Here is a 14,729-nt window from a genome sequence, read left to right as displayed (position 1 = left end):
GTAGAATCCGTATTTTATGTGAACACTCTAAACATCGGTGCAACAGGGAATGAACAGTAGCGCCCTCCATTTTTCGGCATAAGATCGCATCTTCCTACGGCCTTTAATTGCCTCCACCGATCGATGGGTGCTGAGCTGGCAGCAACAGCTGATTAATATTTCTGGCCGCAGGCTTCGAGACTCTCAACTCGAGTTCTGCGTTAGCTAGGATCAGAACTTTCTCATCATTCCATCTTGCCTTCGACCTAGACCTATCAATTGCACTGTTTGATTCAATTGGCTGTGCACGCTTAGTCATCCCCTTTACCACCCTTACGTTATTTCAAAATCATTTTCATTCATAACAAATTATCTCAACCTTAGTAAATAACTTGCCTAATACGGAGCTCCGTACAACAGGAATGTTTTTGTTTGAAAAGGACTATCACTCAATTCCTTACAGAGCTAGGTTATGAGTCCTTGAGTTCAGAATTCAAGAAACAAAAAAAACAGGAACAGATTTAAGTTCCGAAATTGCCGCTACTTCCTTGCGTTTAGGCTTTCTTCGCGGCAGACGGGCTTTCCTCCATTTCTTGGGCACTTATCTGGCCATTATCACTTCCTTCCGATGTCGGACCAGGCTTTCTTTCTTGAAAGTTTACCTTAACTTTAAACTTTAACACTGCCTTCTGCCCTCCGATGCCAGACCAGGCTTTCTTTCTCTTCTTAGCTCACTTATCTTTAAACTTATCCACCGTCTTCATTATCCTCCGATTCCGGACCAGGCTTTCTTTCTTGACCGTTTACTTTAACCTTTTACACTACCCTCCATACTGGACAAGGCTTTCTTTCTTTCTTGAACTAACCTTAAATTTTAACACTGCCTATCACTGCTCTTCGATGCCGAAGCAGACTTTCTTTCTCTTCTTGGCTCACTTATCTTTAAACTTAACCACCACCTTCACTGCCCTCCAATGCTGGACTGGGCTTCTTTCTTTCACGTTTTTTCCTTCCCTTTCTTCTTCATCTTGCTACAATGAGATGAGAACTCCGACCACCAAAAAATCTAGTTTTACTTAAAATCCCAATTCACGACTTTCTCCTCTTGACCACCGAGAAGTCAGATATGGAATGGAAACTATCCAACCAATCCCATGCTGTTTAATTTTTTTATTCCTTCCTATTTGCTAAAACAACTCACCCCAGATATCACCCTAGTGCACAAACCAACCCTTCTCTAGCAATTTCTTTTTTTTTTTTTTCACAGGGCAGTATAGCCCTTTCATGTTTGCTAGTAACCTCCAAAACACTCATTTTTGTTTTCACACTTTCTCTCTAAATATGGCCAACTTCCCAATATATCAGCCACCCTGACGCCGTTTCTTTTTGATGAGAATACTGGACGTCCACTAATTTCCTGTTTACTTTCTAATGGTGGCTTAGATCAAAAGAGACCCTTCGTAATCCCGTTTTACGGTCCTATTGTTCTTGCCCTCAGCAACCCTTTCACGCCTGGTCTCAAATGACATCCCTTCTCTAGTCATTGCGCTGTCTCTGTTTGTTCCCTTGTATTATTTAAATTACTTGTTTACATTTAGCCGCTATTTTTTTTTTTTAATTACTCCAAAACAGCCAAAGCCTTACAGAGGAGGAATATGACAGTAGCAATACAGTAATAATTCCATTTACAGTCTATACAATGTCAGATCTCAGTATACAATGTCAAATGTACAAGGTCAATTTTCAACACATACATACAATGAATATCATACGTTACAAGCGATTTGCATTTTAGCAAAGCTGGGGTAACAGAGAAATTTGTATTTCTAAGCATTTTGTTGTTTTCTTTTCTTGTTAGTTCACAATGAGTAGTTGCATTTATTGATTTGTGTAATTATTCTTATTGTTATCCAAAATTTTTTAATTTTTTTATTATTATATTTGTTATTTATTACCTTTGTTCATTGAAAAATTTAAAGCTAAATAGCAAAATTTTATTTTATTATTGTTATTATTATTAAATTAATCATTTATTTTCATTTTCTAGTAACTTGATTATAAAACCTTTGCAACTCTTTTTTGATATTAACGTTTTCATCTAGAATATCAATATTGGATTCATTTAGCAATTTTGCAGTTCTGTTGAAGTAATGGAATCTAAGTTGATTAGCTCTTGTGCCAGCTTATTGTGTCTTCTTAATGCTCTTGGAGGACAGCTGAAGTTGATGAGGTAGAGCAGCTCGGGGGCATCCAACTTTCCAGCCACGAGATGCGTTAGGAATTTGCAGTCTGCCTCAGCTCTTCTTTGGTAGAGTGGTACCATCCTGAAGTGAATGCACCATTCATCGTAGGATTTTGTATTCAATTCCAACCTAGATTTGTACACTAGGAATCTGACTATGGATTTATGAATATGTTCCAGTTGTTTTCATTTTCTAGTAACTTGTTTTCATTTTCTAGTAACTTGATTATAAAACCTTTGCAACTCTTTTTTGATATTAACGTTTTCATCTAGAATATCAATATTGGATTCATTTAGCAATTTTGCAGTTCTGTTGAAGTAATGGAATCTAAGTTGATTAGTTCTGAATGGCTCTTGTGCCAGCTTATTGTGTCTTCTTAATGCTCTTGGAGGACAGCTGAAGTTGATGAGGTAGAGCAGCTCGGGGGCATCCAACTTTCCAGCCACGAGATGCGTTAGGAATTTGCAGTCTGCCTCAGCTCTTCTTTGGTAGAATGGTACCATCCTGAAGTGAATGCACCATTCATCGTAGGATTTTGTGTTCAATTCCAACCTAGATTTGTACACTAGGGATCTGACTATGGATTTATGAATATGTTCCAGTTGTTTTATAAGAATTTTGGTGTGAGGATTCCAGATTTGTGAGGCATATTCTACAATTGGGTTGATTATCATTATGCAAGCTGTTTTTATGAGCTGTATGTTGGTGAAGTCGAAGCAGATTATTTTGAGCAGTCCAAGGGATTTGGAGGCCTTAGCTGTAGTTTTATTTACATGTTTGTTGAAGTTTCCCTTGTCAGAAAGCCATACTCCCAAATCTGAAACTTCAGGTATTCTCAATAGCTCATGGTTATTAGTTTTGTAGGGATAACTAATCTTGTGTTTTTTGTGATAGTCTGCGACATACATGGTGCAGCATTTGTTTAAGTTTAGTGTTAGACCATTGTTTGTGATCCATCGGGTGATGGTGTCTAGTCCATTTTCCAGTGATTCACAGTCTTGTGTTGTTTTGATGGTTTTTTATATTTTCAAGTCATCTGCTTATGAGAGCACTTTGATGTCAATATGTTGCATACAATTTTGTATGTCGTTAATATATATATCAGTGTGTGTGAGTAGATTAGGTTGGGGTTCTAGCCGAGTACGGCTCTATGAATTTTGGCGTCAATTTTCGTGCTAGCAGCCGTCTCTGTCGTTTGTTTTGCCGTTTTGCTTTTGAGCGTCTGCCCGTGAGGCGAGCCGAGGTTTAGGTTTAGCGGTTGCAGCAAATATATTTTGGTTCTTATTTAGCCCGCTAGATGGCGCCACTTATTTTCGACATTAAATTAAATTTTTTTTTTACTTTACCCAGGCTCGAACCCATGTCATTGCTACTGATGGTCCGGTGCTTATCCCCACGGCTACCCTTTCAGTTATAAGAATATGTGTAAATGTAGCTGTTATAGTTAAGAGTGGTGTGAGTGTGACGTAGGAAGTTGTATTTCGCCTTGTTCTGATTGGAGGGGGATACGAACCAATGTTCTGATTGGTCTGGGGGTATAAACCGACTACGTCTGTGACTTTGCCTGTGATTTCTGGCCGGTTGATGCCGTAGAAATCGTCTGTTTTTACCGCGTTGGTTTTCAAGCTACCGTGTTCGCAATGAATTGTGGGTTCGCGCACACACACACACACACACACACACACACACACACAAGCCCGAGCTCTCCCGCTCGCGCGCACATACGCACGCACACACACACACACACACACACCGAGCAGCACACATTCTTTCCCAAGACAAAGGATTTGGCGGGAAAAACGTGGACGCTTCGCCTAACATACGGGTACATACGGGGCCACAAAACTTCGAGCAGGGAGATTGCAGAGACATCGGAAGACCCAGAAACTGTGTCACCATCTAGCGAGTCATTCTGAAAGCTGAAAATTAAAGATTTTATTTTATGTAAGGTGTTTAAATGTATTTTTTCCTAGATAGCCATGACTTTGACGTTTTATAAATATATTTCCGTAGCTTTGCAATATGTGTCGCCATCTATCGAGTCATTCTGAAAGCTGAAAATTAAAGATTTTATTTAAGGATATACATTTTTTTTTTCTCACATTCGGGTACTTGGGGGCCACAAAACTTCGAGTAGGGAGATTGCAGCGACATCGCAAGACCCAGAAACTGAGTCGCCATCTACCGAGTTATTCTGAAAGCTGAAAATTAAAGATTTTATTTTATGTAAGGCGTTTAAATGTATTTTTTCCTAGATAGCCATGACTTTGACGTTTTATAAATATATTTCCGTAGCTTTGCAATATGTGTCGCCATCTATCGAGTCGTTCTGAAAGGTGAAAATTAAAGATTTTATTTAAGATGGTGTTGTCATCTGTTGAGTCATTCTGAAAGGTGAAATTAAAGATTTTATTTAAGTTGCTTTGATGCTTAATTTTTTTTCCCAACACACGCAACCAAGAAACTGTGGCTCCATCTAGTGAATAATTCTGAAAGCTGAAAAATCTGAAATTAAGGAATTTATTTCATTTTATGTCCTTTTTTATGGTTAAATTTATATGTATATATTTTTACCCATAACTATTTGTGATGGTTCCTCTGGAATTTGTATTCTACTGTTTACTATCTATGGGAAAAAAAAAACTTAAGTTGCTTTTGATATTTACCAAAAAAAAAAAAAAACACGGAGACAACCAAGAAACTTTGGCTCCATCTAGTGAATAATTCTGAAAGCTGAAAAATCTGAAATTAAGGAATTTATTTCATTTTATATCCTTTTTATGGTTAAATTTATATGTATATATTTTTACTCATAATTACTTATGATGTTTCCATTTTTCTCTGCAAGTTGAATTTGTATTCTGATGTGTAGAGTCTTTCTAAACAGGAAAAAAAAAACCTGAAAAGTAAAATGTGTTTATATTTATTTACCGTCTTCGTGAAGCACTGGCGCCATCTTCTGTTTCTGTCTGCAAGTTTGATTTTTTTTTTTAATATATATATTTGAAATCATTTTCTTTCCTAAAAAAGGTTATTGATTAATGGAAAATTAAAACTTATTTTCTACTTTCTAAGAAAAAAGACAGACAATATTTTTTCAAATAGATATGTTTTATTGATAAATAATAAAAAATAAAAATTACAACTTAGTGGGTCATCGTTAGTTTTACCCCATCTTTAAGCATTAGCATCCAAACCCATATAAGATGCAAAGAAACATGGGTCGCGCCATAAGTATTCTTGGTTTTCGTAGAAGTCCATCTGGAAAAAAAAAAGAAATGTTAGAAGATTACAACGATCCGCGCGTCGTTGGGAGTTTTAGTGGTATTAATGCATTACAAAAACATACAAAATTACCCCGGCGTATCGTGAAAGAGTATTTGTCATCTCAGCCTGCTTATGTCAGACACAAACCTCAAAGAGTTAATTTTCCTAGAAACCAAATAATAGTTCCTGGACTACACCATACGTTTCAGTGTGACTTAGCAGAAGTTTCCAATCTGTCTGATGCTAATGGCTGAGTGTGTTATTTACTCGTCTGTATAGATGCTTTTTCTAGATACGCCTGGGTGAGAACACTTAGAAATAAAACATTGAAGCAGATGGTGAAAGCATTCAAATCAATTTTCAAGGAAGAAACGCCATTCAGTCTTAACAGCGACAGAGGCAGAGAGTTTATAAACAAAGATGTGAGGGCCCTATTTAAATCTCTCAACATTAATTTTTATACTATTAGATCGGAGAAAAAGGCTGCAATCGCTGAACGTTTTATTCGAACTCCGAAAGAAAAAATATTTAAATGGATAACTTATTCTGAAAGTAAGAAATATGGGCATGTTCTTCCCGACATTGTAGCTACTTATAATCGAACGCCACATCGAGCCATAGGAATACCTCCAACCGATGTCACTTTGCATAATGAAGAAGACGTCTACAGGAAATTTTACTTGAAAAAAACCAAAGAACAGATTCCTAAATTTAAACTGGGGGATCGTGTCATTCTAAATACAGGTTCACATCTTTTCCGCAAAGGATTCTGGGGTAATTGGACTCGTGAGATTTTTACTATATCTCAAGTATTGAAACGAAGAAAACCAGTTGTGTACAGAGTACAAGACAAAACAGGCGATACGATCGAAGGTACCTTTTATGAACAACAGTTACAGCTTGTTAATATTCATGACTCGTTACCAACCGATGTGTATCTTATTGAAAAAGTACTTAAGGAGCGACGAGTGGGAGGAGAACGTCAATTCCGTGTTAAGTGGCTAGGATACCCTGCTTCCTACAACAGTTGGGTTTCGGCTAAAGATGTTCTTCTTAACCCTACCGAGTAATGTGTGTATGGCTTTCCATCCCCAGAATACGCAATCTAATTTTACGATCGTCTTACCCGATACTATGTCGCTGAAAGGCAGGTGGGAGGTAGCACTTGCAGAAATACACGTACCTAAGTCCTGGGATAATATCTCCGAAGGCCGGGCCGAGTTTGCAATTCTACAGAAAGAACCGACAATTAGGAACCCCAAGGTTTACATGTTGCACGACGAGCACGAAAATTCGACTAAATTGATTGAACATATGTATGGTCTTAATGCCAATTTAGAGGTTAAAGTAGAAGAGACAGAATTCAAAGAGAGGTTCACAATTAGTGTTAAAAATGGTTGTGAGTTGCGTATGACTTTACGAACAGCTCGAATTCTAGGACTAGCCCACAAGGTAGCAGTGAGGGGTGATATTGTTGACAAATATAGAAATTTCAAAGGAGAGCACATCGGAAAGTGGATACCTAAAGGTAAAATAGTGATACCATCAATAAAAACTAACAGTGAGTATGTTGACAGGAAGCTTGTGTTCGTACAACCGCCGACTCGTGATGTTTGCGAGCATAAAATTCCTTATGTTCGCTACAATAGCGTCTCCGAAATTCTAAAGGTTATGACTTTTATAGCCCCTGAAATTAAAGGTTCTGTTAATGCACATGGTTTTGTTTCTTTCGAAATAGAAAGTAGTGTGCGTCTTTGTTTCCCTGAGATTGGACTCGGCGATTTACTCGGTTTTGAACGTATGCCCAACGGTTTCGAAGGAACGGTGAGATCAAAATTTCCGGGTGATATAAATAGAGGGGTCGGGTCTTATTTCGTTTATAGTGCCTTGATTGAGGACCAGTTTGTAGGTGATACTAGAGCGCCTCTGTTGCGAGTAGTACCGTTCGGAAGCAGTGGTGAATTCTTACATTTGGATTATTACCCTGTGCTTCTCTCAAGCATTCAATCCGTTTCTATTCAAATTCGCACAGACACCGGTCAGTTATTTCCATTCAGAGGTGGTAAAACTCTAATTAAGTTGCATTTTCGGCCCCAATGAACGCGTACGTCGAATACTACAAAGTGCAGGCGGGGGGAAATCCCTACTTTGCTGGAGCAGCGTTCCAGAGGGGCCAGAGTTTAGGCAGTATATTCCGATCAGCATTTACATTTCTTTCTCCACTTTTGAAACCCGCTGCCAAGTTCATAGGTCGCCAAGTGTTGTCGGCAGGTCGTAATATGATCGATGATGTCATTTCGGGAGCACCCGTGAAACGATCATTTATAAATCGAGCTTCTGAAGTAGAACAGGCCATTAAGCAAAAAGTCCGTAGTCAGAGTGGAGGCAAGCTTCGAAAAAAAAAAAATATCAGGACATCTTTCAATGATGGGCGAGGTTATGATGTCAGAATTAGACCTGTTTGCACAGCCGGCCACTAATCTGTGCGTCGAACGATCTTCCTACGTTACTTTCTTGCCTTTAGCTTCTGTGGACACGCCTGGACCAATAGAATTTTCCATACCCGGAACATCGGAAGAATATCTGGACCTGGGAAAAACTTATTTGCGACTCAAAGTACAGTTAACTCAAAGCGATGGAAAAGAACTAACATCGAGTGCCGGCGTTGTCAACAACTTTTTTCACTCCATGTTTAAACATGTGGATCTTTTTGTTCAAGACAAATTAATAAATCCAAGCAGTGACACATATGCCTATAGAGCTTATTTAGAAACGCTTTTGAATTTTGACAAAGGAGCAAAAAAATCCCAACTCACTACAGAGCTGTTCATAAAAGAAAATGTTTCCGATGTTTCACAAATGTTTTCTCAGGCCGACAGTGGTATGAATCAATGAAGTTTTTTTCGAAAACCAAAACTGTGGAACTTTTGGGGCGTCTCAGACTAGATTTGTGCCATCAAGCCAAATATATTATTAACAGCGTATCGCTCCGTCTGAGAATGGTTCGCAGTTCGCCTAAGTTCTGTCTGTTGTCTCTCGACAATACGGCGAAGATTCACGTACGCGAAGCTTGTCTTTTTGTGCGTAAAGTTAAACTTAACCCCAGCATACAGTTAGCGCACATGAGTGTTCTTGAAAAACACCCTCTTGTATATCCCGTTAACAGAGTTGATGTTACTTACTTCTCAATCCCAAAAGGCATGTCAGACTCTACCAGAGACAATATATATCTAGGTCAGATCCCCGCTCGTTTAATAGTCGGTATTGTGTCCAGTGATAGTTTCAATGGTTCCCTCAAAACCAACCCCTTCAATTTTGGTCACTACAACCTGTGTTATTTACTTCTGACTGCTGATGGTGTCCAGCATCCCTCCTTACCGCTAACACCCGATTATAAGAACGGACATTATACCCGGTCCTACCTGTCTCTTTTTACATCGCTAAACAAGTGGAATTCCGACTACGGTAACGACATATCGCTCTTGGATTATACTGAAGGGAACGTGCTTTATGCTTTCGATTTGACTCCACACAGCAATGCGGTGGGCGAACATATTAGTTCTTTACGACGAGGCGGAGTTCGACTCGAAATGAAATTCGCAGAACCTCTCCCCGAAAACGTTACAGTGATCTTGTATGCTGAATTCGAAAACATTCTTTCTGTGACTAAAGACCGTTTGATAATCGTAAATTATGAACACTAGAGATATATTAAAGGTTTTAGAAGCAGACAGTGAATCGAGAAAACATCTGATAGGTGTCTGTGCCAGGGACGAGTTACCATCAAGAATACAGAGAAAACCAGCATTGTTAGTCATCAATACGGACTTTTTGTATATGCCCGGCACTCATTGGGTTTGCATTTTCCTGGGAAAAAACAACAGTCAATATTTCGACAGCTTTGCAATGCCGCCGACACAGGACATTGCAGAGTTCCTTAACCAAAACAGCAAGAAATGGACATATAACAAAGTGGTGATTCAACATACAGAATCTATAGCGTGTGGACTGCATTGTATTTTTTTCCTAACACATAGATGTAGATGTATTTCTATGTCAAAGATTGTAAACAAATATTATTGTAAAGATTTGTGGGCAAATGATGGTCTAGCCACATTACATGTACTTCAACATTTACTTGCAAAATAAAATTTTATTTATTTTTTTTAAAAAGTGTCTGTTTTATTGAAAAAAAACTTACCATAACGATATCCAAGTGTGTTTTCTTCTCAAACGACGCGGGGATATCAGAGCAGTATATCGGCGTTTGACAGGCTTACGGGATTTTTTTTTCACTCCGCCCTCGGGCTGTTGTTGTTGCTGCGCTTCAGAGTAGGGAATTGTGGGTGGTGAGACGGCGGCGGCGGCGGCTGTTGATACGGTACCCTCGATGTCATTCGATGCCATCGGAGATGGCTGTTTTGCGGCATTATTTTTCAGACCTAAATATGTTTGCAGTATCTGAAGGTACATTTTAACTTTTTACTCTGGCAGTAAATCCTGCCTTTTTAAGATTTCAGACATTTGCTCGTCTAAAGAGAGCATCTGTTTTTGTTCTGGCGGTGCAGCTACAAGCAAGAATTTGCGGAAAGACTCGTTCATCTTCGGATCAAGCTTGCAATTAGTGGTGCTACGATGCTGGCTAATAATGGAAACAGAGCACCTCCTTGTTGAATTATTAACTTCCGCCTGGTTTTAAATGCCACTTTTTTATCTGCTAGTGTTCTGAGCAGACGTTTTTTGCGCTGTAACTTGTTTTTCACTCTGTCTGGCAAAGGAATACAGCCTTTGATTATATTTTTACAGATTTCACAGAGCGAATTTATTTGTGTGGGATCTGAGCTCTTTAGCAGAGTGGATGCTTGTTTTGGTCGAGCTTCCGCCAGATACTTTATGAAATTAGCGTTGTTTTTTAGACGCTTAGCCATTAGGGTACATAGATTATAGTAGATCCTTCGCTTGGCAATACGTGTGAGCGCAGCCTTAGTATATCTGCAGTTTCCTGACGAAAATCAAACAGCAAATATGAATGCGGATCGCGTGTGGCATCTTTATATATGTCGACTAAAACACGTGTCCTTCCGGGAAACACTTGACTAGCTAGATGTGAGATTTGTCTAGAGTCGCGAGGGTTTTTAAAAACAATCAAGTAGTGTGAATTCAAGCTAATAGTACGGAACTGTATGCCTTGGGAGAACAAATTTTGCGTTAATAATATTACACTCAGATTTCTGTGATGGGATCCTTTAATAAATATTTCCGAAACTACAATACTATCTTTTACTTGGCTAAAGAGATCATCTAAAACAAGTAAATTGTTTACTTTTGGATCGAATTCGGGGATGTTTAAACCATCCACGAACTCGATTTGGGGGTAACACCGAAACTTATCTTGAAGTTCTGAATAGCAATAGACGATTCTTTGAGGTTGTGGCAAAATTAAATGTTCACTATTTTCTAACAGTGACAACACAAACGTTGTCTTGCCGCTCTGTGTCGCTCCCGATACTATAGCTGTGAAGGGGTGCTTGAACATTGTGTAAATGATCGCGCGCGAGTCTGGATCAAGTATTTATGTGTGTGTTCGCGCGCCGATGCGAGAGGCAGGACTAGTAACGGTAAAAGACAGAAGTTGACATATCCAGAAAAACGAAACATTGTCCCCTTTTTAAAAAAAAAAAAAAAACTGTGAGTTGTGAAAAAGGTGATCAGCGACAACACGAAAAAGGATTCCCCATCATCTAAGCACACCCAGTCACTTCGTGACTGGGTGGGAGGGGTGCCGTGATCCCCCCATGCGCGTGCCCGTCACAATGTGATGGGTTGGTAGGGTGCCGCGATCCCCCCACGCCCCGGCGCCCCGCGATTCCCAACCGAGTGCCGTCACGTATGTGACGTCAGTGGGAATAAGATGGGAAGTACGTGCCCGTTCGAACTCTCCAACATCTTGAAAAAAAAAAAAAAAAAGGAGACATCACCATGGCGTAGCCATTGAAAAACTGCTTAGTGTCAAAAACATGGGGATTTCACTGGTTTTTTTTTTCTAATGTTGAAAGTATGATGATTAGGTGGCTAGCTTTCACTCTGTGTCTTGGAAATATCCATAAGGGTAAGTGCGTGTGTCGTCTCCTACCACACGTTTAGCGAAAGTAAAGCCAAACCTTTTTGTTACTGAGGACTCAAGGAGACGAGAAGTACGTTTGTCTCTCCGGACAGAAAACGGTACCTCGACAGAAACGTCAACATGTTGGCCTTTTGCAGCGGCAATCATAACATCCAAGTTGACTAACTTCGCGTTTTTGGCATTAAGAGTCACACCCTTGTATTTGGTCACAGTTTTACCTCCTCGGGTTCGGAAGGAGTAAGATTTGGGACCGGTCGAGGCAAACTCGACAATGTGGTCCCCAGACAATTCGTCTGTGAGCTGCCCCAGCGAGTGACCTATGGGTGGACATTCGTCGCCCGGTTTTTGGATGAACACTATGGAATCAGTATCGCAATATAAAAGAGATTGACGTAGAGTAGTCATAGTTTTGTAGAGCTTTATTCGGCCATAGGAAGTGACGAAAGAGCCAATTACTGCATTGCCCCGACGGTATGGTTCATCCGTTCCGTCGATCGGGGCGAAGGCAACTTGCATTATATCATCAGTCACTAACATGGCGTTGTGGATGATTTTTGTATCATCCATAAAAAGCTGTACAACGCTTTCGTAAGTGTTACATATTGCTGTGCTCACCCTATTAGTTCTCATTGCGAGCCGACCTCAGAGACTATTGAGACATAATTTTGCAAGTGCGCGCTTAGCGGGGTTTGCCTTTATTTCGTGCCTGTCCATAGAGATACCTTCCCTACTTTTAAAATCGGAAATGTATGCATCGGGTTCAACCCCTTCAGGCCAACCCGACGCCTCCTGTTTGATCTTCAAGAAGGTGTCTATGTAGCCACCAAATAACGACTTATGGTTCTCTTTGAAATGCCAAACTTCGTAGATGTTATCAATTTTATAACCGCTCTCAACAGCCAGGTAAAACTCAGGCGTGCACCAGATTCCCGAAAAGCTCCGATCCTCGTGATTACAAGTGGGCGACATCTGCTCGGCACAAGCACCACATAGTGGGAACACTAATTTGCCATTGGAGCTTATTGGGAGGACGGGTAAGAACTCCTTGTCGGGCACTGTCACCCTAGCATGGATTATACCAAAATATGCATTGTGACTATAGTCAAAGTCGCTAAGAATGACTTCAGGGTGACCGCGGGGAAATACGCCGTATTTGCAAACCCACGGATACAACGAACAGAAATCCACATAGTGAATCTCCTCGTTATCCGCCACCTGGTGGTAGAGTTTAAAGCAGTCAACTCTGCCTCCTCTGAGAGCGCTACGAGGTGTAATCGATTCATGCGTTATGAATGCTGCAACAAATTCTTTCATGACTGGGTTGTTTTTCTCTTGGCTGTCAAACTGACATTCCCATACGAAACCACATCATATCCCTGAACCCTAATGAAGGCCTCGCGGTCCATGGTTTCAGCGTATAGGGCGCCCATAGGCTTGTTTCTCTGTGTCTGTATAGTACTAGACCGAAAACAATTCTTGCACCCGTGATAGTAACAACCGTAGAATTCGTAAGCGGTTCTATCACATACCCCATCTAATAAAAAAGGACCTACTCTAACTTCCCCGCCCTGTGACCGAGCGTGTTGAATTTTAATGTTGTTCTGTTGTTCCAGCCACGAAAGCCAAGCCAACGCCTTCCTACTCTGTGTGTTACTCCCTATGTAGCCGCCAGGTGGCAGGATAGCCATTGTGTTTGGTTCTAAATAGTTTCTGGCGAAGATCCTGCTACAAGCACCGGCGATAGTAATGTCCTGACAGAAAGGATCAACTTGCGAGACTGCTATGAAGAGAGAATGGAACTTATTGCAGGAATCTCGCAATACCCTCACGTCGTCTAAGGCATAGGCCAAAAGTTCACATTTCAGGTTGTAGGTATCTCGTGACTTCTCTTGGTACCATAACACGAATTCCGTACGGGTTTCTTCGCTCATGAATTCCAGTTTAAAATATTTTTGATCGGGCAAAGCTCCCACATAATCTAATGTATCTATCTTGTGGAATTCGTGAGGGAAGAAGCCCTTACGCACCTCTGGCAGCTCGAACATAGCTGGCAGTTTTCGGAGTGGCACTGTTAGAAATGAATAAGAGTCCAAGAAGACTATGTTTAACGATTGTAGAAAGATGCCCAAAAACTTTGACCCATCATAGATCGTGTGAGGAACTATGTGTTTCGCGAAAATATAAGAAAGCACAAAGTAGCCGTCAAAACCGCGAAGGTTGTGGGCGATTACTCGCACATTCTTATATTTTGGCTCTGTGTGTCGAAGTTTTCGGCCATCACTACCTCGTTTCACGGTCTCTCGGACTCCTAACAGCTCATCCAAAAACTCAGCCACGCAATTTCGGCCCCAGTAAACGCGTTCCTTGTCGCCAAAAGAAGCAACGCAGAGTACAGCCACATGTTCACCATCCAACAAGACTGTTTTTGTGTCAAAGTAGACAACAGAAACATCGTGCTTCGGGTCCTCAGGTTTTTGAACAAAGCAATGTTGTGTTTTGTGCACAGTCTTACAATGGCTACAGAAGTCGGGGTGGATGCATTTGTGTGCTGTATTGGTAAGAAAAGTGCACATACAAACGCTACAGCGATGCACTTCAGAGCAGGTTTTGTTTGCCCCGTGAGCATTAATGCATGCATCGCCTTGGAAAAAACGGTTACACAAATTACACAAGAGAAGGTTGTCTTCATTATGAACGGCGACAGCTCTGCATATATTGCACTTGAAAGAGCAATTGTGTGTGTTTAATCTCTCGCGAGTAGGTAAGACTTTAAGGCAGAGGGGACAATAGTAATCACTGCCAAACAGAGCTTTCAAAGATCGCACAAGATCATAATGTCTGTCGTGACTGAGTAGAAATATCTGTTTATCAGCAGCGGGTCCCCGATATGCAACTTCAAAACCGCACTCAGCGGAAATTACAACAAGTTGGTAATCTGGGATCGCACGCTGAAACAGTTCAACTTCATTCAAGCCACAACTTTCTAAGGCAACCCCTGCGATACCATGTAAATTTGTAGCTCTGATAGTTTGCATACTACGTTTATCCTCTCGCACCTGTCTGTATGTTTTAGCATCGTCCTGATGGGCCGAAATACCAACAGCTAATGCTCTGGC

At 40.5% G+C, this 14,729-nt stretch overlaps 2 protein-coding genes across 2 annotated transcripts; both read right to left on the bottom strand.

Moving 5' to 3' along the window:
* Nucleotides 1-12,255: 12,255 nt before the first annotated feature.
* LOC150075074 (uncharacterized) lies at nt 12,256-12,927 on the bottom strand. The gene has a single exon (XM_090389082.1). The coding sequence runs from the start codon at nt 12,925-12,927 to the stop codon at nt 12,256-12,258; it is 672 nt and encodes a 223-aa protein (XP_090245208.1).
* Nucleotides 12,924-14,186, bottom strand: LOC150075073 (uncharacterized). Its single transcript, XM_090389081.1, has one exon. It carries the CDS (start codon nt 14,184-14,186, stop codon nt 12,924-12,926), a length of 1,263 nt encoding a protein of 420 aa, XP_090245207.1.
* Between the last annotated feature and the right edge of the window lie 543 nt (nt 14,187-14,729).

This window comes from Mastigoproctus giganteus, chromosome 14, assembly GCF_048544385.1.
Source record: "Mastigoproctus giganteus isolate SK-2022 chromosome 14, ASM4854438v1, whole genome shotgun sequence".
NCBI lineage: Eukaryota > Metazoa > Arthropoda > Arachnida > Uropygi > Thelyphonidae > Mastigoproctus > Mastigoproctus giganteus.
The sequence above is the reverse complement of the archived record's forward strand: the minus strand, read 5'-3'. Positions and strand labels throughout refer to the sequence as shown.